The sequence below is a fragment of the Neofelis nebulosa genome, chromosome 8 (assembly GCF_028018385.1).
Source record: "Neofelis nebulosa isolate mNeoNeb1 chromosome 8, mNeoNeb1.pri, whole genome shotgun sequence".
In the NCBI taxonomy this organism is placed as follows: Eukaryota; Metazoa; Chordata; class Mammalia; order Carnivora; family Felidae; genus Neofelis; species Neofelis nebulosa.
This window is the reverse complement of record NC_080789.1, coordinates 15147455-15174417: the sequence shown is the minus strand read 5'-3', so window position 1 is coordinate 15174417 and position 26963 is coordinate 15147455. Positions and strand designations below refer to the sequence as shown.

General features: G+C 46.0%; 1 protein-coding gene across 4 annotated transcripts in view; it reads left to right on the top strand.

Moving 5' to 3' along the window:
• ABTB3 (ankyrin repeat and BTB domain containing 3) overlaps positions 1-26963 on the top strand; it is a 317410-nt gene that overhangs the window by 178059 nt on the left and 112388 nt on the right. For 3 of the 4 annotated variants that reach the window (XM_058741506.1, XM_058741505.1, XM_058741504.1), the window contains exons 2-3: positions 6197-6346; positions 22746-22950. In XM_058741506.1, the coding sequence (XP_058597489.1) occupies positions 6197-6346; positions 22746-22950 (355 nt within the window). Of the gene's footprint in view, positions 1-3351; positions 3536-6196; positions 6347-22745; positions 22951-26963 lie in introns of those variants that run through there. The other variant, XM_058741507.1, reaches the window with a different exon arrangement.

Sequence of the window (26963 nt, the reverse complement as noted above, 5' to 3'; positions counted from 1 at the left end):
AGAAAAACACGGTAGCTGGAAGGTAAAGGTTTAGTTTTTTGTTTTTTGTTTTTTTTTAATTTTTTTTTTCAACGTTTTTTATTTTTTATTTTTGGGACAGAGAGAGACATAGCATGAACGGGGGAGGGGCAGAGAGAGAGGGAGACACAGAACCGGAAACAGGCTCCAGGCTCCGAGCCATCAGCCCAGAGCCTGACGCGGGGCTCGAACTCACGGACCGCGAGATCGTGACCTGGCTGAAGTCGGACGCTTAACCGACTGCGCCACCCAGGCGCCCCAAAGGTTTAGTTTTTAAATCTAGACCCTTTGTAACCCAGGGCCCTCCGTCCCTGTCTCCCAGTCCCTCCTCCTGCACACTCTGTTTCCATCTTGTTCCCTCTTCTCCAGCCATTTACATGCAGAACACATGCCTCTGGGCCTTTGTTATTCCTTGGAATGTCCTTATCATCATCATCATCATCATCAATCGTGAGCTATTATAGTGAGCTATTTACTGAGCTATTTATATGGCCAAGATTCACATGTGTTTACTTATTTGATCACCCAGTGGCCCTATGAGGATTGCACTATGACCATGCCTGTGTTATTCACAAGGAAACTGAGGTACAGGGAGGCTTGGGTGACATTGCTGTAAAGTGGCAGAGCTTCAATTCAACCTAAGTATTCATTTGGGCTCCAGATTCCACAGTCTCACTCCACAGCTATAGGGTGTCTGCTTCCCCAAGTCCCAGCCCCCATGTTAAGCTACCCTGGGAAACTTCCCTGAAACTCCTGGTCCAATGTGTGCTCACCTCACTGTGCTCCCTAGTGAGACCTCATACACGCCTCTGCCCTAATCCATCCCTCTTAGTGTTTCCGTTGGTGCTGGGTCTGTCTCTCCTGCCAACCAGGAGCCTTTGAGGGCAGAAATGTGTCCTGTTGTCCTTGTGGGGCTCAATGTTTGTGGTTTATCCCTAAGTATCTTCATGTTCTTTCAAGGTCAGCATGTTTATTCCATTTAAGTACTTCAGGCTCCATTTATGGGCATGTTATTGAACCCGTTTCTGAAAATTCTCCATCTTTGTGTTTTCTACCTCGTATTTCTTTTGATGGTTTGACTTCAGAAGTCCTAAGAATTTTCCCTTTGAATGTAATTCATTATGAAGGAAAAATGAACCATGGTCTGGGTTTATTCTAATTGGAGTATGGCATGCCTGTCACACATGAATGGGTTCGCCAAGCCAGCCCTGAATTTGTTTCCCACTGCCAAGTATCTTAAAGGAAAAAGGGGTTTTCAAGCCAGTTGTGCAAATATTTTTAAAAATCTGATAACTTCCTATCTTGCTCCTTAATAAGTTTAACGGTAAAAGAAAGCCTTCTGGCATCATGTTATTGAATTCCTAAATCTTTAGCTTCAAAGAACTTCACTTGGATTATTAGCAAACATTCATCGACCCCCTTTTCTGTGCCAGGTTGTCCATATATATTATCCCATTATGGCCTCCCAGCCATGCTAGGCAGTAGATAGCATCAGACTGCTTACAGAGGAAGAAACAGAAGCTCAGAAGAGCCAAGTCGCAAGCCCTGTGCCACACAGCTGGGGTTGGGCACCACAGAAATCTGAACCTGGCCAGGTCTCGCTGGTACCCGTTCAAGGGTTGGTCTGCTGAACGCCAGCTGCTTCCTTCCTGTTTCTTAAAGCTGGTCCTGGTGCCAGGACCCTCCACTTTAAATTCTGGGTATAACTGAGCAGCAAACAAGGTCTAGCTTGGCAGGCGAGGCTTGGAGAGTTTGTTCTCTCCTCTTGCAGCCAGACAGACAAAGCAGAACCCAAGCCTGTGTACTGAGTGCCAAGATGTGCATAATCTCCTTGAACTCCTCCATCACTGTCGTCACCATCGTCATTGAGGGGAAGATGGCTGAGGGCTGGTGGCTGTCTTATTTGGTTTTCTCTTGGTGGGTAAATGGCATCCAGATCCAATAATAGAATGGAACTTGGAGAAAAGCTGAGAGGAGAGAAGGGATGGGGGGAGGGGACTTTATATTTGCTGAGGGGCTTTCCTATGCATGTAGGAAGGTAGGCATGTAGGAAGGCAGAAATGCAGCCCTGATTGTCCCCATTGGAGACAGAATGCCCATGTGGTTGGCCCAGGGGAGGAGTTCTCATATTTTATGTTCTAAGCAACCTAACCAAAAGGTTGTCTGTCTCCAGTCCCACAAGATTTTGGAAAGATGATCCTCAAGACTGTTTGAATCCAGACATTAAATAAACAAAACTGCACATTTGTGGGAACAGGGTATTTAGCAGGAGCTTACTATAGGCCAGAGGCTTTAAGGATACGTATTATCTTGTGTAATCACTGCAATAAACCAATGAAGGAGATATTTTAACCCCTCTTTGCAGACATGGAATCTGGGGACCTGGGAAGTTCTTTGTCCAGGTTGCACAGAGGCTGCTGTGGGATTGGAGCTCATGGTTGTGCCAGACCACGGCACCCCACCTACAGCCAGTCCCAAAGCAGAGAGACCTGGTTGTAGCTGGGAGGATGGACATTCAAAGGCCATCATCTTTTAGGACCCACAGACCCCTTTGAGAAAGTGAACCAACTTCTCCTCTTAGACAAATGTACAACCCACCCCAAGGTAAGAGAATTTCAGGGAGACCATAACCCCTTCACACTCATTGTTGACCATAGCTGATGATCACCTGCTCCCCAAGGAGGTTATTCCCTCCAGATCCAGAGAAGTCATGTTTGAATGTTGGTTCCCCTGTCTTTGAACTTGAGTCTCAAGCACCAGGCTGTGGCTATCCTTGGCTCCAGTAATGGAAATTCATGAGTAGTCCAAAGCTCTGGCCTGTACTAACTAAAATAACACTAAAATAACATGCTAGGACCTTCCTATTGACCCAGTTCATTTTTATACAAAAAACAAATAATTCCAGTTTATGTGTATATCCCATACAGAGTCCTCCAAAAGAAAGAAAACCCTGGTGTATGATCTTTGCATAATAGATCATTATAGATTTATTAAATCTTAGTAATCTAGATTTCAAAGCTTCTTTGAATAATTCTATTTTCACATGTAAATTTGATAACCCTCTAAGAAAAAAGGAGGAAAACTTCCAAGGGAAATTATTTATTCTTATTATAAAGCCTAAAGTAGTCCAAAGCTGGGTTTATACACATTAACTGTGATTTTCATCACAGTTAACATATGTTGACCCCCTATTATTTGCTCAGCACATGCAAAATGCTTTAATACACATTATCCCATTTCATTGCTTGCCCACAGCAGCCCCTTGAGGGAGACAAGGCCATCATTATGACCTCTACGTCACAGAAGAGGAAACTGAGGTCCAGAGAGGCTCTGTGACCTGGCCAAAGTTAAACACCGATAGGTAGTGGCAGAGCCAGGACTGAAGCTCTCTGGGTTCCAGACCACCCCAGTTGCTTATACCTCAAGCAGTGTGTGAAGCAATGTTTCACATGGATGTTTGAAATGAGAACTTGCTGCCTATAATGCAGATTCCAAGAAAGCAATCCTCTGAGTGCATGTAAGTGTCACTTGTACTAGAAATTAGAAAACTTTTGTCCTCCCCGACATTCAGGGCTCACTTGTGGAGATGGGTCACCTTTGTTGTGAAGCCCTCTGACCACCACCTCATCCCCTGGAACCTTGAGCTACTTACCACACTAGGTCATGATCATCTGCAGTGAGCTCTCCACAGGTAGTAGTGTTCTGAATAAGAGGCAGGGACACTGAGGACATCCGATGAGGGATTGGACCAACATTCATTGCCATGGCAACGGCTACTCAACTTGGCCTCTGACCAAATGTCTCAGCAGGTGAGCAAGCAGGAAGAAGCAAGGATGACTCAGGGCATCCCAGCCTGGGGTGAACAGGAAGATGACTCATCTATTGAGGGAAGGGAGACAGGCAGGAGGCCCGCCTTGGATGTTGGACATCTCCGTGAAGGTCTTATCTTCCCTGCAAGGCTGAGGGTTTCTGAACTGCAGGGATCAGCTCTCCATCACGTCTCCATCCCACATGGAGCTCCGCACAGGACTAAGGAGTGCCCAGTGAATCTGTATTGTCCACTTAATGCCGAGTTGTGTCCTACGACAGTCCACAGTGTTTTCCAAACTGCTCATCATGGCCCATTAGCGGGTCATGAGATCATTTTGGGGGCTGCAGACCAGCATTTTTATTAATAAGATAGAAGAGAAGTGAAAAGGGAAAAAATGACCGTGCGTCCTACATAGTAAGGATCATGAGGGGTTTTTTTTCGTGGGAAACATGCAAAGTATGTATGGGGTGTGCGTGTGTGTGTGTGTGTGTGTGTGTGTGTATACACTGGGCTGTGATATAAAAGGTTTTTTTATCCTGAGTCACAATCAAATGTCTGAAAAATAACAGAGAAAAATTTTAGAAAGACACTTATTGATCAGTTTCCTGATTGTAAAAATATTAAAATCCAGTGACCGTTTATTTTCATTGTTCATCCACTTCTTCGGGATTCATCCAAAAATCACCTACTGGCATGGCCTTCTCCGCTGTGTCATCCTGTTAGGTGTGAATGGGAAACACCCAGGAACAAGTGACTGGCTCAGTGTGTCTGGAGTCACTAATTGGGCAACACGGGTCAGAACTGGTGTGTGACTGGTACCACCTCACACCTGCCCATCTGCAAAGCAGGAGTCTTTGTTTGCTGAGCCTTTGTAGTTCAAGCAGGGTGAGCAGTGGGCTTGAACTGCTGACCTCTGCATTCTGTCTCCACTCCCCCTACCAGTTGGCTTAAGTCCCTCAGCACCTGTATATTAACACTTGTATCGTTCCCATGTTATTTTCCCATTGGCAGTCTTGTCTCCTTGGTTAGTTTATGCACTATTCGAATATGTCTTCTGCTGCTTCTGTAGCTCCAAAATGCAACCCTCTAACGGGGTTGGGAGTGGAGTAGGCACTCAATAAATGCTTCCTATTTATGGACAACTACTCATTGTTCAGATCCCTGCTAAGACACCCCTTCATTCCTCCTGTTCTCCTACAGTAGAGCATGTACTATACGGCTTCATGGTTATGTGTGTTAACGGTCTTCTCCTTCGCTTAGACTATGAGCCCACCGAGAGCAGAGAGTGTGTGTATTCTATCCATCACCGAATCCTCAATCCCTAGCACAGCACAATACCTGCCTGCCTTGCCCATTTGATCTGCACTTGGTAGTTGTATCTGTTAGTTATCACCAAAACAATGCGGAGTAAAAAAACCCACACTACCTCAAAGGCATACCAAATACATGTTTGTTTTTGTGGAGGAGCTCGAAGCTACAGGGAGGCACTAGATCTGTTCCATGTGTCTTCTCACCGCCCTTCGATTAGCAGACTAGCAAGGGAATGTTCCACTCACGATGACGGCGGAGGTACAAGAGAGCAAGCTTGGCCATACAAGCACTTTCAGGCCTTCGGTTCCATCATGTGCATTCATATGCTTTCTGCCGAAGTAAGTCAGTTCGTCAAGCCCAAAGTCAAGGAGCAAGAAAGCATGCTTTGCATAGGAACTTTTGGGTGGTGAAGGGAGAAGTGAATATTTCTAAATAAGAAACCGAATTAAGTTCTCAAGCTCTTGCTAAATGCTCATGTAATGGAAAAGAAGGGAAGAAATTATTCGATTCCAGGGATTTCCCATAGGTTTTCACCATACAGTTATAAATGTCCATGGGGACTCTCCTACCTCCTGACATGTATCTCCACAGAGAAAGCCAGAGTTTTGTCTAGCGAATAACAGCCCAACCACCCAGAGTTAAGTTTTCTGGGCAAATAGCAACTGCCAGCAGGCTGCTCAGGGATGCTCAGGGATGGCAGCCGCCTCTGGGAGGGAGAATGGGACGGTGACTGCTGGCTTCTCAAAAGGCATCTCTGAGTGGATAGAAGCCAGGCTGGAGGGGGAAAGAGTGTTCTGTTTTGTGTCCCCTAGCAATGTGTGCATGCAGATGAATACCCACATGTTTGTTAAAATCAGCAGGTCAGGATTCTCAGGAAATCTTTTAAAATAACTAGTCATCACTTCTAAAAGGAGTTCAGAGCCCTGGTCCCCGTGTTGGCTTTGCGGTACCAACTCTGGTGTGGTTTGAGCTTGTGCAAGGCTTTCGCGCCCCTCCTCTGCTTAACTGAAAAATAACGGCCTGTTTTCTTTCATTCTCTCTCCCCACCCGCTGCAGGGGTGCTGTGCCTGCCAGACAGCCTGAACCTTCACAGAGACCCTCAGCGGACGAACAAGCCGGGGGAAATGCCCATGTTCAGCCAGTCGGAGTTGAGGACCATCGAACAGTCCTTGCTGGCCACCCGTGTGGGCAGCATCGCAGAGCTGAGTAAGTGGATGCCGTTCTCTGGCTCTCTCTGTGCCCAAGGTGCCACTGCCCTCAGGATGGTGCTTTGTAACCAACCAGGTGACACCTTTTATTGAGCACATGCTGTGTGCACAAAACGGTGCCATGATAGCGTGGGGAAGGCAAGGGGTCGAGTCAGACAGGCCTGGTAAATTTCCTGGCTTTGTCACTGTTGTAAGTTTTCTGAGCCTCAGTTTCCTTTTCTATAAAATAAAGAAAATAGGGGTGCCTGGGTGTCTCAGTTGGTTAAGTGTCTGACTCTTGATTTCGGCTCAGGTTATGATCTCAGTTTGTGAGTTTGAGCCCCACATCAGGTTCTGCACTGACAGCCCGGAGCCTGCTTAGGATTCTCTCTCTGTCTCTCTCCACCACCACCCCCCCCCCCCCGCCGCTCCACCTCTCCCTCTCTCTCTGCCCCTCCCCTGCTGGTACTCTCCCTCTCAAAAATAAATAAACTTAGAAAAATTTTTAATAAAAAGTAAAATAAAGGAAAAAATAGTACCTAACTTAAAGTATAGTATAGTTGTGATGATTCAATGAGCTAATGCCCATAGAGAGGGTTTGCCGTGGTGGCTGGCACACAGTAAATGGTCTATAAAGGGTGGCTGGTCACTGTCGATTTCCAGTGAGATCCATTAAAAGCGTATGTCCGGGGGACGCCTGGGTGACTCAGTCGGATAAGCGGCTGACTTCGGCTTAGGTCATGATCTCGCGGTTCACTAGTTTGAGCCTTGCATCAGGCTGTCTGCTGTCAGCGCAGAGCCCTCTTCAGATCCTCTGTCTCCCTGTCTCTCTGCGCCCCACCCCCCCCCCCCCCCCCGGCCACACACATACTCTCTGTCTCTCTGTCTCTCTCTCAAAGATAAATAAACATTAAAAAAAAGAAATTTAAAAAATGTTTATACAAAGCATATGTCAGATCACATCTTTCCTCTGTTCAGAATCTTCCACTGACTTTCCATCAGACCCATAGGAAAAGTTAAAGTAAGCCCTTAGAATTGCTTCTGAGCCACCCCACATATCCCTTCTATTCATCCACTCTCCCCCAAGGCCCACCCCAGCCATCCTGGCCCCTTGTTTTCCCGTGAATATAGCAGGCATGCCTCAGGACCTTTGCACTTACTATTCTCTCTTCCTCAACCACTCCCCCTCCAGATAGCCATATGGCTGACTCCCTCATTACCTTCAAGTCTCACACAAAATTATGATACCCTGAAGACCCTTATCCTCCTGTATTTTTTTTTTGTTTTTTAACAAAAGTTTCACTGAGATAAGTTTGCCTCTTCAAAGTGTGCAATTCAGTGGGTTTTAGTTACTCACTAAGGTATACCAACCATCACTACAATCAGTTTTAGAACACCAGTGTTTATCACCCCAACAGGAAACTTGATAACCATTAGCAATCATTGCCTTCTCCCTCCATCTAGCCACACTCTATATTTTTACTCATTTCCTTTTTTAAAATTATTTATCTCTGAATATATTCTTACAGAGAGTAAGTTGAGATATTTATTTTGTTCACTGATGTAATCCCAATGCCAAGAATACTGCCCGGCACATAGTACGCCTTCAAGAAATATGAAGGAGGAGGGATGGAGGGAAAGAGAGGAAGAGAGAGGGAGGGAGGGAAAGAGAGGAAGGGAGGGAGAGAGAGGAGCAGAAAGGCAGAGAGAAGGGAGGGATTGTCAGGAAGGTTGGGTGTCTCCAGTTTGAGCAGTGATTTGCCATGTTTATGCACCCTCTAATTCAGGGCTGTGCTCTTTGAGTCTGGCCATTCAGAACAAAATAATAAAACTGTATTTACTTACGATTCCGTTGATTGCCAAATTACTTGACTGTTGTGTTCCTGATGGGACCGGAGCATTGATGTCAGAAATGCTGGATTATGTTGAAGTATGAGTTGGTGTGAAATTCTAGACAGTTCTGAACCATGAAAGATTCAGGGTCCAGAAGGCAACTTGCACCTCTTCCCAAAGGAATTCCTGTATACACAGGACAGGCACATAGCTTGCCCCTCCAGAAAGAGAAGTCGTAGCTGATTGAAGCCGTTGTGAGCCCTGTGGTCATTAGGGAGCTGATTTCCTTGCACCTGAATTTGGAAATTGTGCTTGATTCTTATCAGACCCAGAAGTCACAAGATGCCACCGGTCACAGGGTCTCCAGCTACCAGTTGGCTGTTGTTCTTAAACTTTTGGGTGCCCCGGACCCTTTGGACAGTCTGGTGAAGCCTGTGGACCCTGCCTCAGAATAATATTTTTAAATGCATGAAATAAGTGGACACATTTACAATGGAGGCTGATTATATTAAAATTCAGCTATTGAGGGGTACCTGAGTGGCTCAGTCGGTTAAGCAGCCGACTTCAGCTCAGGTCGTGATCTCACAGCTCGTGAGTGCAAGCCCCACATCAGGCTCTGTGCTGACAGCTCAGAGCCTGGAGCCTGCTTCGGATTCTGTGTCTCCCTCTGTCTGCCCCTCTGCTGCTCATGCTCTGTCTCTCTTCTCAAAATAATAAACATTAAAAATGAATAAGTAAAATTCAGCCCCTAAATCTTTTTAATCAAAATTGCAATGGAGTCATTCTACAGTTTTATTAGCACATTATGTACCAGGATCTAGCAGCAGTTTTGATGAGTCCATTATTTTGAAGTAGTGACGTGTGTGAATGATATTTTGAAATCTTCAATAATTGGAAAGGTATAAGAAAGTGTCTGCATTTTAACAGCTCCCCAGGGATTTGGTGGCAGCGGGTCCAAGCGGCCCCCAGAGTGGGGTGGTGTCTGTGTGGACATAACCTGGGAAGAGCTCCCTCACTGACTCTGCACTGGCATCCCAAAGGTTTCTCCTGGGATACGTTAAGGATCCCTCTTGGAGTCTAGCTCCTGGGCTGGGGCCCTACCGACTTCTGGCACTCTTCTAAGAAAGGATTTGCTAAATAAATCTGTACTTCACCAAAGCAGGCAGCCTACAGGAGCGGCTGGCCGCATGAACTGTTTTTAAGGACAATTTGCTCTGTACACTAGACGCTGTCGTTCTCGTTGAATGTTGACTTTCACATACGAATTGTTGGCATACAAATGGGGTGCTGCTAATTACAAAGGGGTTTTGTACATTCATTAAGTCAGCCCCACAGAACGTGTGTGCAGAAACACATTGATAAGCCACCTCAGCAACTGGAGGTAATAAAATTGCCTTCTTTTCTGATCTGACTGTAATTTAGAGTGGCTTGCTCTGTGGTCTGAATCAATACAAGCCTTGCTGTCTCTGTGTACATAGAGAGCCGTTCTTCATATTCAGAGATTACCCTACCAGTGTGGATTGTAGAAACTACTGTTTTTCTGCAAGGGCGAGATGCAGTGAGTTCGTTCCCAGACATCCCTGCTCTTCTGGAATCAGGCTGCCCAGGGTCAAGGGCAGAGCCCCTACCCATGGCCTTCTCAGTAGTCAGTAATAATAATAGCAGCAGCTGATGTTACTGAACCAGGGAACTATGATAAATCCACATGAGTTATTTCCAGTGTAATGACTGTTGTCCACACTGGCAGGAATGGAGGCAAGAGGAGAATGAGCAACTTGTCTAAGATCAACCATACCCATGAGCTGGAGGGCTTGGGACTGAGCTTTTCCGCCTTGCCTCTAGACTGCCCTCCCTCTGGGAGAAGCCCATTGGATGTTTCTACATGTTACAGGTGCAGTGAGGGCTGTGTTCCAGCTCTGAGGATCTGCCATTTGCTCTGTAGGATGCATCGTGGATGCTCTCCTCTAAACATAATCGGAGGTGCAAAAAGTCACAAAGGATTCTATCCAGATGGGGACCACCCTGTGGGCTGAGACTTCTCCCTATAGCTTCAGACCCTGCCTATAGCTTCAGAGCATCACATTAAAATTCAGAACTTGATCAATCAGTCAGGATGTCCAGAGCACTTATCTTTGTCCAGCCTATTATGGCTTGGGGCGAAAATACGTCCACTCTTTCTGGAGCACCTACCGTGTGCCAAGTGTCTGAAATAGATTAAAGGTATTCCCATTTCACAGATAAGAAACTGAGACTTGGAAGGATATGTGTCTTGCCCAAGGCCACATAGCTGGTAAGTGGCAGTGATAATTCAAACCCAGTTTTTTCTTTCTCTGACTTGATTCACTGTGTTCCAATTCAGCTTCGCATCACGAACACCTAACACATCACTCCTAGTGTGGGAAATCGCTGTCGCATGTCAGTGAATAACGGGATGGCACACAGCGAATGACTCTGTGAAAAAAAGATCCGAAGAAAATGAGGGGAACTCTTGATGAAGGTCCACTCGAATATTAAATATTCTATGGAACTGGATTTTGATCTCAGAGACCTGGAACTAAACCTACGTGTGTCTAAAATATTTGAGTACAAAGCTAAATTAGGATGCTAAGAGACGCCCAAACTAACACAGGCTGGGATTTTTTTTTAACTTTGAGCCCTAGAAAATTTACACAGTGATGCACTGAACATCACAGTTGACCTAGAGACTAGTGGGCAGTTCCTTCAGGCACTCCTTCCCTGAACCGGTGAGCAGATCTGAGGGAATTGGGTCCATCCAGTCTCTCCTAGTAAGGCCATGGGAAAAGCAGAAGTCCTGGATCGTCTTACTTTTGAATCAGCTTGCCTCTGCATTTGGCTCCATTCAATCCCACATTTGTGTCCTCTGAGGTCTTACCTCATTTCTTCTGCCTGATGTCCCAGCCTTAGCCACAAGCTCTCAATGAAACCCCATTGGAAAGTCATTAATTACAGTGTTTGCTTTCTGTGGTTTAAAGGGGAGAAAATGAGAGCCTCATTGTAAAATGCCTCTTTTTATTGTCTTTTCACACTAAACTGTGAACTTGTCTCTTCCACTCAATGAGGCAGTCAAAATGGGGCCATTAATTTACAACAGTGAGTAAAAAGAGTTTCTGGGTTATCTCTCCTCAGTATCACTAGAAAGAAAAAAAAAGCTCAGTCCTTTTTGCTTTGACAAGAGGGTTTCTCTCCTTGTTTGGAATGTAGCTGGGCTCTTTTCAGAGAGTCGTGCTGCCTCTAGCCCCTGGGGTGCACCTGTGACCCTTTCAGGTAGCAAAGTGGCCAGTGGCCTCTTGGTATTTCTCAAATACTCCACTCCACCACAGGGCCTTTGCACTGCTGCCCCTTCAGCCTGTAAAGCTCTTCCCCTGATATTCACAAAGCTCCTCTGTCACTTTATTCAGGCCTCTGCTCAAATGTCACTTCCTCAGAGAGGTCCTCCTGTGACCACCCACCTCCCCCTCCCTGACTGCTCTCTATACACTCTTCCTGCTCCAATTTTCTTCGTGGCACTTATTACCACCTGACATACTGTATGTTTATTTATGTATTTTCTGTCCACGCCACTAAAACTGTAAACCCATGACAGCTGAGAGATTTTTGTTTTAATATCACTGTCCTTAGGGACGGGAACGATGCTTGGCACACAGTAGGACTCACTAAATATTTGATGAATGAATGAGTGAATGAATGGTAAGTTTCCTGCTGAATCCAGAGTTCAGTATTCTGTTGCATCTAATGACTTGGATTACACGTGGTCTTTTCATTCTTTCATTTTCAAGGGAAGGGGTTTGGGTGAGGCAGGTTAAACAGCAGTTTATGATGCTGGAGAATGCCTCTGTTTTCTCCTCCATGCTGTGTAACATAAGGCAAGTGACTTGGTCACACTGATCTCTGGTTTTATCATCTATGGAAAAAGGGTGACGATACTTTCTCTCCCAGGGTTATAGGATGTTTTGAAAACGTACTGTAGTAAGTGGCAGCTGAGTGTGGATGAGACAGAGCGGAAAGAAGAAGGTGAAGTTGCTGTCTCCATTGCTGTCTTCTGGTCAAAAGAAGCCTACCATTGGAATGTATAGCCCTTTGTCCTGGGAGATCACATCTGGCATGCAGGGGGACGGCTAGTGGGAGCTTCTCTGATAACCTGAGTCTGGCAGGTTACAGCAGCATTTCCCAAGGGTGGGACAGGAGATGATCATAGGTGATACACAAAACACTTTTTATTTTTAGTTGCTATGAATTTTTCATGAGCACTAGAAAAATATTGGTTTTCCATTTATGGCACTGATATGAAGCTTCCTTTTACAATGAGTGAAAGAATGAGCTAATTTAAAGAAAAACATTAAGTAGATAAATTGTACCTGCAGCCCACAGATATGAGAGAAGTCCTGATGGTGATTTCCCCATGGCTGACATTTGAGAAACCTGGTTATAACTGAATTCTATAAGGTGTCTGGAACCAACTGCAGCTGCCCAAACTTAGAGCAGCTAGTGACAAGTGTGTTTGTTATTTTCAGTTCCTGAAGCTGACAGGTGAAGCAACAGATATGTGCTCTACATACGTGTAGGGTAGTGGTTGAGATGGGGCTAGTGATTGCAGAATACTCGTGCCAATTCCATCTCCCGTGGCCAGACCTCCTCAGAGATGACCTTAGGGCCTCCAGTCAGGAACTAGGCTGATGATGTCGATGGTCATGATAATGATGACGATAATGGTGGAAGTGATGGTGGTGGTGATGGTGGCGATGATGATGGTAATGGTGATGATGGTGGTGGTGGTGATGGTGGCTGTGATGATGGTGATGGTAATGATGGTGATGGTAGTGGTGATTATCGTGGTGATGGTGGCGATGATGATGGTGGTGGTGGTGATGATGGTGGTGGTGGTGATGATGGTGATGGTAATGGTGGTGATGGTGGTTGTGATTATGGTGGTGATGATGGCGATGATGATGGTAATGGTGATGATGATGGTAGTGGGGATGGTGGTGGTGGTGGTGATGGTGATAGTAGTGGTGATTATGGTGGTGATGGTGGCAATAATGATGGTAATGGTGGTGTTATGGTGTGGTGATGGTGATGATGACGATGATGACATTAATGATGGAAGTGATGGTGGTGGTGATGGTGGTGATGATGATGGTAATGGTGATGATTATGGTGGTGATGATGGCGATGATGATGGTAATGGTGATGATGATGGTAGTGGGGATGGTGGTGGTGGTGATGATGGTGATAGTAGTGGTGATTATGGTGGTGATGGTGGCAATAATGATGGTAATGGTGGTGTTATGGTGTGGTGATGGTGATGATGACGATGATGACATTAATGATGGAAGTGATGGTGGTGGTGATGGTGGCGATGATGATGGTAATGGTGATGATGGTGGTGGTGATGATGGTGGTGGTGGTGACGATGCTGATAGTAGTGGTGATGATGGTGGTGATGGTGGCGATGATGATGGTAATGGTGATGATGATGGTGGTGGTGATGATGGTGGTGGTGGTGGCGATGATGATGGTAATGGTGGTGTTATGGTGTGGTGATGATGATGATGATGATGACATTAATGATGGAAGTGATGGTGGTGATGAAGATGATGGTAGTAAGGGTGATGGTAATGGTGGCGATGATGGTGGTGATGGTGATGGTGATAAGAAAAAAGAAATAGTGCTGAATATTTATTAAGCACTTAGGATATGCTAGACTTCAAGTGTTTTAAGTGATTTATATGCATTACTTCATTTAATATTATAAGGTAGGTACTATTTTTATCCACCCAATAAATCCATTAGTTTATAAAAATCCCCATTTACAGAGAGGTTAAATAACTCAGTCAAAGTCATGCAACTAGTTAGTGGCACATTGGAGGCTCAGACTCAGGCAGTCTGAGTCCAGACAGCATGTTTTTAGCCACCACACATCCTGCCCTTCCAGGAACAGGACAATGAATGAAGCACAGTCTCTGCTCTTGAGGCTCAGTAGGGAAAGCATACTGTGCAAACAATTAACCATGAAACACGACAGAAACAAGTAACATGTTAGACTTTATTAGCAGGTATTGTGGGTACACAGGGGGGATGCTGACTGGGCGCATCCTGGAGAGCTGCATGGAAGAAGTAATACTTGATCACAGCTTAAAGGTCTTCAGTAGTTGAGAGAATGAGGGAAAGGGCACTCCAAGGTGAGAAAAGAGGAGCAAAAGCAAGGAACCTGGAAGTGCAGGGCTAGCTAAATGATGCTCAGAGGAGATGGTTAGCCCAACCAAGGTCAGAGGTGCCCCAGCATCTTGGGGAACTAGAAAGGTGGTACAGGGATCCAAATCATGGACCTTCTCTTCTTCATTCCCTTGTGAGTTTTCTTGTTCTGAACTTTTTCATGAGAGCTTTTGAGAAAGATGTATGGAAAGATGATACTCCAGCCTGACGTAGATAGAAGGTATACGAAAGAAAGCATATCATCTTGGTAAGCTTATTATCCTGATAATGCCAAGTCATGCATGCCGTAACTCAAAATTCAGAAACTATAGACAAGTCAGAAGGGAATGCCACCCACAATCCCACTAGACAGAGGAATCTTTGGTCAATATTTTGGAGGTTGTTTGGAGTGTTGGGTTTTTTGTTTTTTTTTTGATGTTTACTCAGTGCAGAGTTTTTAAATAACGTAATCCATGGGGGAATGGAAGGGGAAAAAATAGTTTCAACCAGAGAGGGAGGCAAACCATAAGAGACTTGTGAATGCGGAGAACAAACTGAGGGTTGATGGAGGGCGGGGAAAATGGGTGATGGGCATTCAGGAGGGCACTTGTTGGGATGAACACTGGGTGTTGTATGTCAGCGATCACGGGAATCTACCCCCAAAACCAAGAGCACACTGTATACACTGTATATTAGCTAACTTGACAATAAATTTAAAAAACAATAATAATAATGATAAATAAAATATAAATAAATAACATAATCCTGATCTCACAGTATGCGATTGTGAATTTCATTTGTTTTTCAACTTTACTTAACAGGAGTATTTTTTTTGTGTGTTATTTCAGTTCTGTGTAAACATTTTTAATGACTGCATCCATTTATTATTTCATCACATGGATGTACCAGAGCTTATTTAACCATGCTGCTATTTTTAAACATAGATTTCTTTGTCAAATTTTGGATCCCATAAAGAAGGTTGGGTTAAAATCCTTGTGCATAAAGATTTGCTGCATTTTGGGTTCTAACACTGGGAAGGATTCCCAGAAATGGAATTACTCAATCAGGGCATGGAGCATTCATTAACCGGATTGCCTCGGTATGGACTTGGAGCTGACCACAGCTGCATTGGGCCATCTCTGGAAGAAGAGTAGGATGTAGGGTGAGGGCACAGGCATTAGAGTCAGATAGACCCAGATTGGACTCTTGTCTCTGCCTCAGTTTCCTTATGTGTAAAATAAGATTTCTCATCCTTGGCATTATTGACATTTGGAGCTAAGTTCTTTGTTGTGGGGACTGTCCTGTCCATTGTAGGATGTTTAGCAGCATCCCTGATCTCTATCCATAGGATACCAAGTATCAGGCCATTGGGTATGACAACCAAAAATGTCTCCAAACTTTGACAAGTGTCCTCTGGGAGGCAAAATCCCCCCAGCTGAAGATTAGTGCTGTAAAACTGGTCTAACATAACACGTGCTTTGCAGAGCACATGAAGATTAGAAACAGTGCCTGTGAGGTGCTTACTCACTGTCCCTGGCCCAATGTAGGTGCTCAGTGAATGGCACCAGTTACTACTGTTCATAACAATAGTGACAGTGACATTTCCCACACTGGATGCTACAGAGATGACACCCAAGAGGACACCCAGGATCAGCTTGGAGGCCACACCCAACTCTCAGAGTCTCTGGGTCTTTGGTTCTTTAGCCAAGCACCCAGCAGTTTACTGTTCTCCTTCCAGAGGTTACCATGCATCCTACGATTTAGAAACAGAAATGCTCCTCAGATTTTCCTAATGGGGGCCTTTCTCCCTTCATTTCTTCCCCCTTGCTCCCCGCCCCCCCTGTTGTTTGCAGCTCAGCTTTCCTCCTGAAGGACTGTGAGTGATGTGCTGAGTCAGTTATTGGGGAGCCCAAATCCTTCCACCTGCACCCCCCCTGGGAGTGAGGGGGGCCCTCAGACCCTGCCTCTTAAGTGCAAACTCACTGGAAATCCAGCATCTCTGAAAAGTTCACCCAATAGGTTTTTTTGGGTTTTTTTTTTAACTTTTTATTTAAATTTTAGTTAGTTAACATACAGTGCACTATCGGTTTCAGGAGTAGAATTCAGTGGTTCATCACTTACATACAACACCCAGTGCTCCTCACAACAAGTGCCCTTCTTAATACCCATCACTCGTCTAGCCCATATCCCACCCACCTCCCTCCATCAACCCTCAGTTTGTTCTGTACCATTAAGAGTCTTTTGTGGTTTGTTTCCCTCTGTCTTTTTTACCCCTTTCCATATGTTCATCTGTTTTGTTTCTTAAATTCCACATATGAGGGAAATCATATGGTATTTGTCTTTCTCTAACAGACATATTTTGCTTAGACTCTAGCTCCATCCATGTTGTTACAAATGGCAGGATTTCATTCTTTTTGATGGCTGGGTTATACTCCAGTGTATATACATACCACAGTCTTCTTTATCCATTCATCAGTCTATGGACATTTGGGCTCTCTCCATAGTTTGGCTATTGTTGATAGTGCTTCTATAAGCATTGGGGTGCATGTGCCCCTTCGAATCTGTATTATTGCATCCTTTGGGTAAATACCTAATAGTGCAATTGCTGTGTCATAAGATAGTTCTATTTTTAGCTTTTTGAGGAACCTCCATACTGTTTTCCAGAGTGGCTGCACCAGTTTGCATTCCCATCAACAGTGCAAGAGGGTTCCCCCTTCTCCACATCCTCACCAACACTCGTTGTTTCTTGTGTTGTTAATTTTAGCCATTCTGACTGGTGTGAGGTGGTATCTCTTCATGGTTTTTATTTGTATTTCCCTGATGTTGAGTGATGCTTAGCATCTTTTCATGTGTCTGTTAGCCATCTGGATGTCTTCTTTGGAAACGTGTCTATTCATGTCTTTTGCCCATTTCTTCACTGGATTCTTTGTTTTTTGGGGTGTTGAGTTTGATAAGTTCTTTATAGATTTTGGATCCTAACCCTTTACCAGATATGTCATTTGCAAATATCTTCTCCCATTCTGTAAGCTGCCTTTCAGTTTTGTTGTTCCCCTCACTATGCAGAAGACTTTTATCTTGATGAGGTCCCAGTAGTTCATTTTTGCCTTTGTTTCCCTTTCCTCTGCCTAAATGTGAGACAGGAAGCCATCAAAGTCCTAGAGGAGAACACGGGCAGCAGGCTCTTTGACTTTTGGCCATAACAACTTCTTACTAGACACATCACCAGAGGCAACAGAATCACCCAGCAGTTTTTGAGAGTCCCCAGGTAGCATCTCACATATAGCCATCCCTTCCTCCGGCCTTGCTGTGGCTCACTCTGAAATCTTGGCTTCCCATGAATCTGTGTGAAACCTCACACTTTGCCCCTGCCCACAGCTAGGGCCACCTTTAAGGACCCTGACATCACAGCCAAGGGCAGAACTGGGAAGTCTGCAATACTTTCCAAAGCTGCTGGCCATTGACCCTGTCTGCCATGGCCTCTGTGCTTGTCCCCACTCTGTGCCCACCAAGGATGTGGTTACTGACAGATGCCAGTTAAACATGGGCTAAGCTTTTCTGCCAAAATTCTGGATGTATCCAAGTCAGCCATGATCTCTGGAGCTCCTGATGAGCTACCAGTGAATGAAGACCCCTTCTCTCCTATCATCATGGAGGCAGTGTGATGTAGTGGCTAAGAGGCCCAAATCAGAGTCGTTTGAAGCTCAGTTCTTGCACTCAGTAGCAGTGTGACTTAGCCAAATGATTTCCCTGGACTCAGCTTCCTCAACTGTAAAATAGACATGCTATCAGGACCTACCTCACTGCGTTGTGTGGCACCTAAAGGGTATCATGTGTATAAAGCTCTCAGAAGTGTCGTGCCCACAGGAGCACCAAATGTCTGTCTGCTGTTGCCCATCAGAGCCTCATCCTCTGGCCCCAGAGCCCAGCTGCTTGGCTTCTACCCACTTTCACAGCTTTCCAAGAAAAGCTCTTTCAGCTCTGCCATCACCTGGGCTGGAATTCTGATTTGAGAGACCAGGCTTCTGTTGGTTCCATAACCAGCTTCCTGCCTATACGTTGCTGGTTACTTATGTGCCCCTCCAGGCTCTCTTCCCTTAGGGCAATTTATCTTCCAAGAGGCTGCGGGGTCATTTATGCGGATTGACCCATCAGCCCCCACACCCTCCTGCAGACCAGTCGGACTCTGAGACCCCTCAGCTGGAAGCTCTACTCTGTCAGCAGAGGCTGACCAATCTCCTGAGCCCCGGCCCATGGACTCCGCAATGGCATATGTTTTGGGAGACTTGGGATTTAGCCCTCAAACACTTCACCAGAGTTTTTCAAAGGCCACGCCCCGAGGTAGATTCTAGATAAGTGCCTTTATGGAGGGACTGTGGTGTAGTGACAAAGAACATGAGCCCTGGAGGCCTAGTTGGAGTCACAGCCTGCTACTTCCTGAGTGACACCTGGGCCAATTGCCCCTTGCCTTGATTTTCCCATCTCTGAAGTGGGTGTATGTCCCATATGTCCCATATGGAAATTATATTTCCATAATTAAACTGGAAAGTGTATAAGTGGCCTGGTAGCAGGTTCTCAATGTATCGTGGTTCCCAGTTTTGCTGCCACTTCCATCTACCTCATATCATCCTCCTCATCAGAAAAGTCAACACATTGTCATTGTGCCCAATCCCACCCTGGACCTGCCATCCTGTTGTTTTCTTCCAGACTCCTGCTCAGCATTGGCCGACTGGGCTCTTACATTGCCAGTGCTTAGAGCCGCCTCTTATGAGACAGACTGACATGACCAGCCTAGAAGCAGGCTTCTGGCTTCCTTTTTCCCTCCCTCCCGAGGAGCCTGTTTCTAAAAGATCAAAGGGTAGACAGAAGAGGGAAGAAGAAGCAGTTAAGGACCTAACTGCACCCCAAACACATGCCTGGGGTGAGCAGCTTTGTAGCATTGATTCCTAATGATGTCAACCCCAGCATGAAGCTGCAAGTCAGGCACTGGGTCAGGGCATGGGCTGGACTGTCCCTGCATGTCCCAGGCACCCACCTTCCCGTCTTGCCATCCAGAGAGAAGGAAGAGCAGTGAGCCTAAGAGAGCTGCTTATTTGGTGCCAACAGTGTGCCAGGCATTTCCTCATTCTGCGTGTGACCCTCACAACCACCTGATGGGGGCGTATCACTTCCCACCAGAGAGGTTAAGCAACTTGCTGGGCTGTGCACAGATGAGTGGCAGAGCTGGGATTTGAATCCCTTCCCCTGCCTCTTACCTAACTTTGAGCACTGGTTCTCCATATTTTCCACCTGCAGGTCCCCTTGGGGTCTTCCCTGTCCACCTACTTCTAAAAGAGAATTTCCTTCTCTGACTCTTTCTTTCTTTTTTTTTTTCAGTTTCTTGGGCATATTTTCCTGCTGTGGGGAGTGGATGGAGACAGGAGGGTCAGGCTCTGAGCTAGGCATGGTAAGATGCAGGGGGGAGTAGGGAAGCGACCCCCCACTACTCTCTGTTCAACCCCTGCATCTGCTTGCTGTCCAGATATTAAGCATAGTGGGTTGTACTCTGGTTAGGTTGACCTGCTAAGGCCTCAGGACTCTGACAACATGGAAGTTTCTTTTCCTCTGAAAACCCCTATAAGAAATAGTGGCCACTTGGAATCTTGTCTCAAGAAGGATTTAGAGGCTACATCTACACTTAGTGCATGAGAGCTCTGCAATTGATTAACCACGTCTGCCATGGACATGGAATGGAAAGGGGAATATTTGCCATTTCTACCCTTAGCTGAGACCTCATCTCCATAGTTGACTCCCCTAAGGGGGGTGAATGGCCCTCTTGTCAATCTTTTGAGGAAGTGGCCTCACTTTCTTGGCTTTGGACTTTAGGTCGAAGTGTCATGTTAAAAGATACAGCTGGATGACAAAGAAGTGATAGACTCTGCAGGCCTGGTTTCAGCTGGGCAGTGAAGGATTGGGGATGGGGAAGACAATCTCCTTCCCTCACTAGGGGCTGCCTGGACAGAGTAGAGGGACAGTAAATTCCAGCAGGAGTTGATGTTTCAGTCTTAGTGTGAGAGCAGAATTCCTTCTTCAACGTCTTTTCTCTTAAGGCCTTCAGCTGATTAGATGAGGCTCGCCACCCACATTTTGGAAGATAGTCTGCTTTTCCCAGAAGTTACTGATTTAAAGGTTAAAGGTTAATGTGAAAAATACCTTCACAACAACCTACAGATTACTGTTTAATCCAACAACTGGGTACCATAGCCTCACCCAGTTGACACATAAAATTAATCATCGCAAATATATCAGTTGAGTGTTTCCCAAAGTGTGCAACACATGCTACTGGATGAGTGGAACAGAGAAGTACATTCAATAACATGGGTCATGGAGTGATCCTTTTAAATTCTTTTTTATTCACTCGTATGTGGAATTTAAGAAACAAAACAGATGGACATATGGGCGGGAAAAAAAAAGGAGAGAGAGAGAAGCAAACCGTAAGAGATTTTTTTTCCCCATGAGAGACTCTTAACGATAGAGAACAAACTAAGGGTTGATGGAGGGAGGTGGGTGGGGGATGGGCTAGATGGGGGATGGGTATTAAGGAGGGCACTTGTGAGGAGCACCAGGTGTTGTACGTAATTGATGAATCACTGAATTCTACTCCTGAAACCAATAGTACACTACATGTTAACTAACTAGAATTTAAATAAAAATTTGGAGGAAAAAATAAAAAATGAAAAATTCTGTTTTAATTCTCCTTGCTTCAAGAAGAAAGGCTCTATTTGGTATGAACTCCTAACACTTCTCTAACACTTGTTGTTTATAACAACAACAAAAAAAAAACAGTATGAGAATTCAGCTATAAATTAATTACATGGTTTTGTTTTCGTTGAATTAACTTTTATAGTGATCTTCCGTTTATGGCAAGGGATACTGATCATCCATTTATAAGTGACAGAACATTTCCTTCAGACCCATACTTAAAAAAACTAAATGAATCCATTTAAAATTAAGTAAATGATGGCACAGATGATGCTTGGATGTAGTTGCACTTGAGAAGGTGGTATAAAATGGCCCAAGTTTGGGGAACACCATCTCAGCCTAGAAAAGACAGGAATTCCAGACCCAGCCAGCCTCCCCACAGGAAGATCCTCCCTGTGCGGCCAGCCTGGGGGCATGCAGATTGGTCTGATGAAGGAAAAGGCTCCTTCCCTTTGGAGAAAGCAGGGGAAAGACTAGAGTGTTCCCAGGACTTGCTAGTGCTGGGAAGAGTAAGACAAAGCCCCCGCCCTCAAGGAGCATGGTTCAGTGCATGGATTCTGGAGCCAGACTACCTGAGTTCAAATCCTGGCTCTGCCACGTATGGCTGCTGTGTACCCTTGAAAAGTTGTTTGACCTCTTTGGGCCTCTGTTTCCTCATCTGTAAAATGGGTATATGAAGGTACCCACTTTAGGGTGCTATGAGGATTAATTGAAGTACAATATAGTAAGTGTCATTTAAGACTGAGTTTCTATCATTGGGAAAGACTGACAAAGAAATGGCAATCCTAACACAGTGCTCTAAATGCTGTGATAAGAAAGTATAGTGTGATAAACACACAGGGAGTGGGGGAGATTCCAGGAGGACTTCTTTGAGAAGTTAATACATAAGCTCATACCTGGATGATCAGTAGGAATTAGCCTGGAGAGGAGGAGAAAAAGAATATTCTAGATAGATGGAATAGCATATGCACAGGCTCAGAGGCAAGAGACAGTGTAGTCCATGGCTATACTTGTGACTGCAGGGAAGACAGTACTGGCTACAGCAAAGGATGTGACAGAAGGTGTGTCCCAAGGTGATGTACACAAAGGGCTTCCTGTGCCTTGTTAGAAGCAGTGGGTTCCAGAAGGGCAGGACTCTATCTTAGCAGCCCTCTGTGCTTCAAGTGCAGCCCAAACCTGGCAAGCAGGGACAGTCATGTGGTGACTGAACAGATGCTTTCCTCTCTACTCGATGTGAGACCTGGAGGTCCCAGAGGACCACTCCAGTTGAATGAGGGAGTCCCAGGATTAAGAATCTCTGCAGAGGGGCGCCTGGGTGGCTCAGTCAGTTAAGCATCTGGCTTCGGCTCAGGGTGATCTGGCAGTTTGTGGGTTCGAGCCCTGCATCGGGCTCTGTGCTGACAGCTCAGGGCCTGGAGACTGCTTTGGATTCTGTCTCCCCCCTCTCTCTGCCCCTCCCCCACTTGTTCTCTCTCTCTCCCTCTCTCTTTCTCTCTCTCTCTCTCTCTCTCTCTCAAAAATAAACATTAAGAATTTTTTTTTAAAAAAGGAATCTCTGCAGAGATATTCAGCACATCTTCTCTGCAAGTCATGGCTGCCTTGACAAGGATCTGAAATCTTACTTCTGTCCACAGGTGACCTGGTGTCCCGAGCAATGCATCACCTGCAGCCCCTCAATGCCAAGCACCATGGCAACGGCACCCCCCTGCACCACAAGCAGGGGGCGCTCTACTGGGAGCCAGAGGCCCTGTACACCCTTTGCTATTTCATGCACTGCCCGCAAATGGAATGGGAAAATCCCAACGTGGAGCCTTCCAAAGTCAACCTCCAGGTGGAAAGGTAAGATCTGCCTTGGCTCCGGATGGCCAAAGAGAGGAGCTCCTCTGGCCAACACCGCCTTGCAGTGGGTGGGTGCTTTCTCCAGAGTGGCAGAGGGGTACCAGAGGGGAGCCATGCTGGTGGTCACAACTGCACAGTGCCCAGAAACTCGCTGGAGGGGTCCAGGTTGGAATCTTGTGCTCCAAGGGGTGTCTGAGACCCAGGTGGGGTCTTTGAAATGGGTTTGCGTAGGGTTGATCCAGTTTGGGTTAAAAACGGCCTGGGTCAGAAAGGTGGATCTGCAGATTCTGAAGGCGTAAAGGACTCTGCTGTGCAGGGTGGCTCCCTTGTGAAGGCAGCTACGGGGGAGACCAGCTCCTTGGGTGGGAGGTGTCTTCGTTTCCTCCTGGCTGCCCTGGGGACTCCCTTGGGGAACCGTAAACACCTGCTCAGCTGAAGTGGGTCCTGAGGTGGCCAGGAGACTGGCTGGCTCAAGCAGAATTAAGGGAAGGGGAAGAAGGGAGGGTTTCCGGGAGGGGACACTTCCTCAGACACAGCTTCTGTCCCTCCCAAGCACATTCCCTCCACTTCTCTGTGCCTCAACTTGCCTTTCTGTAAACCAGTGGCTGAACTAAGTTGTTCCCAGGTCCCCTTCTGTCTGGAAAGCCCCAGGACGGTTTCACCCTCTCAGAGGCAGAGCATCAGAAACCACACTGGGAACACCCCACAGAGCCCATCTCCCCACAGCACCTCACAAGTCGGGCTGTGCTTCCACATGAGCCTGTTTGCTGCAACTACTCTCGTAGTGACCCATTTATCAAAAGAGTGGTTAAGAGAGTGGGCTCAGTGATCCAGAGAGTGGGTTCAAATCCTGGCTCTTCCAATTAAAAGTCAGAGGACGGGGAGGGCCTTGGGAAAGTTCCCTAACCTGTCCATGCCTCAGTTTCTTCATCTGAAAAATGCGGCTACCAAAAGTAAATCCTTCAAAAGGCTGTTGGAGGAGTGAGTGAATTGAACAGTGCCCAGCACACGGTAAATGCTCAGTAAAGGTTCACTTTTGCTTCTGTTGTAGATACTATCTGCATTTTGGTGGACTCAATGCAATTTTCTTTTCTCTGTTAAATGGTTCCAAGCAATTTTGAAATGCTCATTGGCTGCTTTGCTGCTGCAGGAGTGGACTGGGGCTTACTTGGGCTCCCTTTTACAACCACGTCTCTTGGCTTTCATTTCAGGGAAGAGAATGGAGCACGAGTTAGACAAAAGTTGCTGAGTTTTTGTTCCTGTTTTGTTTTTAAGAATCTCAAGTTAGCATGAATATTTCAATCCAATCTGGAGTTAGCTTCATCAGGCATCCCACGGTCTAGGCCAAATCAGTGGGTACCCTACATGTATTTCCACATGCCGAAGATGCCCGAATTCAGGGGGCCAAATGTTCCTTGTCCCTGGGGAGAAAATAACTTCAGTCAGAGACACCAGGAGTGCTTTCTGTGAATGTGCAACCTTAGTGCTGAGAGAATGGGAGCCAGCAGCCTCGGCCTGTGGGGCATCTAGCTCTTAGGCATACCCCCCTGACAGCCTGTGGGACAGTGAGCATCTCTGACTTACCTCCCGCCAACATGCACTTGACCCCCAGATGACTCCCTTCCAACTCCAGCTAGACAGCACCTCCTCTGAGCTCCAGAACCTCCTTGTCCTAGTCAGCCTCAGTTTCCCCATCAAGTCTCACACTCTCAGATTGGTTCTTCTCATCACACCTTATTCTTTTCCACATAACACTTACTACAGTTGATAATCATAATTTCGTTACGTGTTCGTTTATTGCCCGTCAGCTTCATGAGGGCAGAGAACACATCTGTTCTGGTTGTCCCTCCACACCTAATGCCACGCTCAACATCTGGTGCTAGGTGGGGAGTCAGTAAATTTTTGTAGAGAGAACGAACGAACCCATCGACCTAGCTGCCCGTGGAACGTGTCCCTTTGTGCGTGCTCACAACTACCCCACATCTGAAGTTATCATCTTTTCTCTGAAACCAGCTGTCCTTCCTTTCTCCCTCATCTCTAAGGGTGGCATCACCACCAACCCAGAAAAGTGGGCCTCGCCCCACACTCTTTCCTCCCCCTCACCCCGTCCTGCAGCCACTGGTCAATGTGTGTTACTGATGCCACACCTGCAACATCTCTCATTGCTCTCTCCCTTCCTTCCCAGATTGCTGCCACTGTGTGGTTGGGTACCTTGTTCCCTCTTACTTCTGTACTGCATTGGATTTCTAAATGGTCTCCCAGGAAGTAAGGCTTAATATCCTCTGACCAGCTCCATCGTCCTCATAGCCATCAGACTGAAACTTCTAGAATAGGAATCTCATCATGTAATGTACTCCCTGCCCCCACACAACACCCGTGCATGGCCCCATTACATCTTCCCTTACACGGCTTCCACCTTCTCTTCTGGAATCCCTTTCAGAATTCAGAGTGTAGCTGGAGTGGCTATAAGTCTGGGAGACCTTCTGAGGTTTCCAGACTTTCTGGGACAAGATGTGAAGATGCGTGAGCTTTGAGGGAGAACAGAGTAAAGAGAAGATGGCCCAAAATGCTATGGAGTCACTTCTGTCTCCGTCTTTCCCTTCTTCTTTGGTTGGTTTTTCAGAGGTCATCACAAAATGCCGAGTGGAACTTGACATTTTTTGAGTTGTGTTACTTTGGTCCTCTGGAAAGAATATGGATTTGGAAACTAGGCGACCTTTGGCTTTGGGATGCTTTGGCTTTGCATTCTAGCCCTGCTTCTTCTGGATCTGAGACCTTTTTTAAAAAAAAAAAAATATGAAATTTATTGTCAAATTGGTTTCCATACAACACCCAGTGCTCATCCCGACAGGTGCCCTCCTCAATGCCCATCACCCACTTTCCCCTCCTGCCCACCAAGAGCAACCTCCCCCCCACCCCCAGTTTATTCTCAGTATTTAAGAGTCTCTTACGGTTTGCCTCCTTCTGTCTCTGTAACTTTTTTCCCCCTTCTCCTCCCCCATGGTCTTCTGTTGAGGTTCTCAGGATCCACATATGAGTGAAAACATATGGTATGTGTCTTTCTCTGCCTGACTTATTTCACATAGCATAACACTCTCCAGTTCCATCCATGTTGCTGCAAATGGCCAGATTTCATTCTTTCTCACTGCCAAGTAGTATTCCATTGTATAAATAAACCACATCTTCTTTATCCATTCATCAGTTGATGGACATTTAGGCTCTTTCCATAATTTGGCTGTTGTTGAAAGTGCTGCTATAAACATTGGGGTACAAGTGCCCCCTGTATCCCTTGGGTAAATTCCTAGCAGTGCTATTGCTGGGTCATAGGGTAGATCTATTTTTAATTTTTTGAGGAACCCCCACACTGTTTTCCAGAGCGACTGCGCCAGTTTGCATTCCCACCAACAGTGCAAGAGGGTTCCCGTTTCTCCACATCCTCTCCAGCATCTATAGTCTCCTGATTTGTTCATTTTAGCTACTCTGACTGGCGTGAGGTGGTATCTGAGTGTGGTTTTGATTTGTATTTCCCTGATGAGGAGTGACATCGAGCATCTTTTCATGTGCCTGTTGGCCATCTGGATGTCTTCTTTAGAGAAGTGTCTATTCATGTCTTCTGCCCATTTCTTCACTGGATTATCTGAGACCTTGAACAAGCCATCCTTCCTCATTGAACCTCATTGACTGTAAAATGAGAGTGACAGAAGTTTCATGGGACTGGTGTAAGCAGTGAATTCAAAATTGTAGCTAAGACTCTGGTGCCATGGCTGGCACAAAAGGAGCTCTCCTCTCACCCCCCAAAAGAGTAGCTGATACCATACATCTTTTTATTAGGGGGAGCCTCCAAAATGCTGTTACCATTGTCCCTGCAGAAACCTGTGTGTGTATTTCTTCTAGACAGAAAGCTGTTTCTCCTGCTCCCTGATGGAATAGGCCTTGGCATTTAGCATCTGAAATCACACATGGAAGGGCTTCAGAGGAGAGATGACTTCTGTTTTCAGTGAAGGGTTTACACC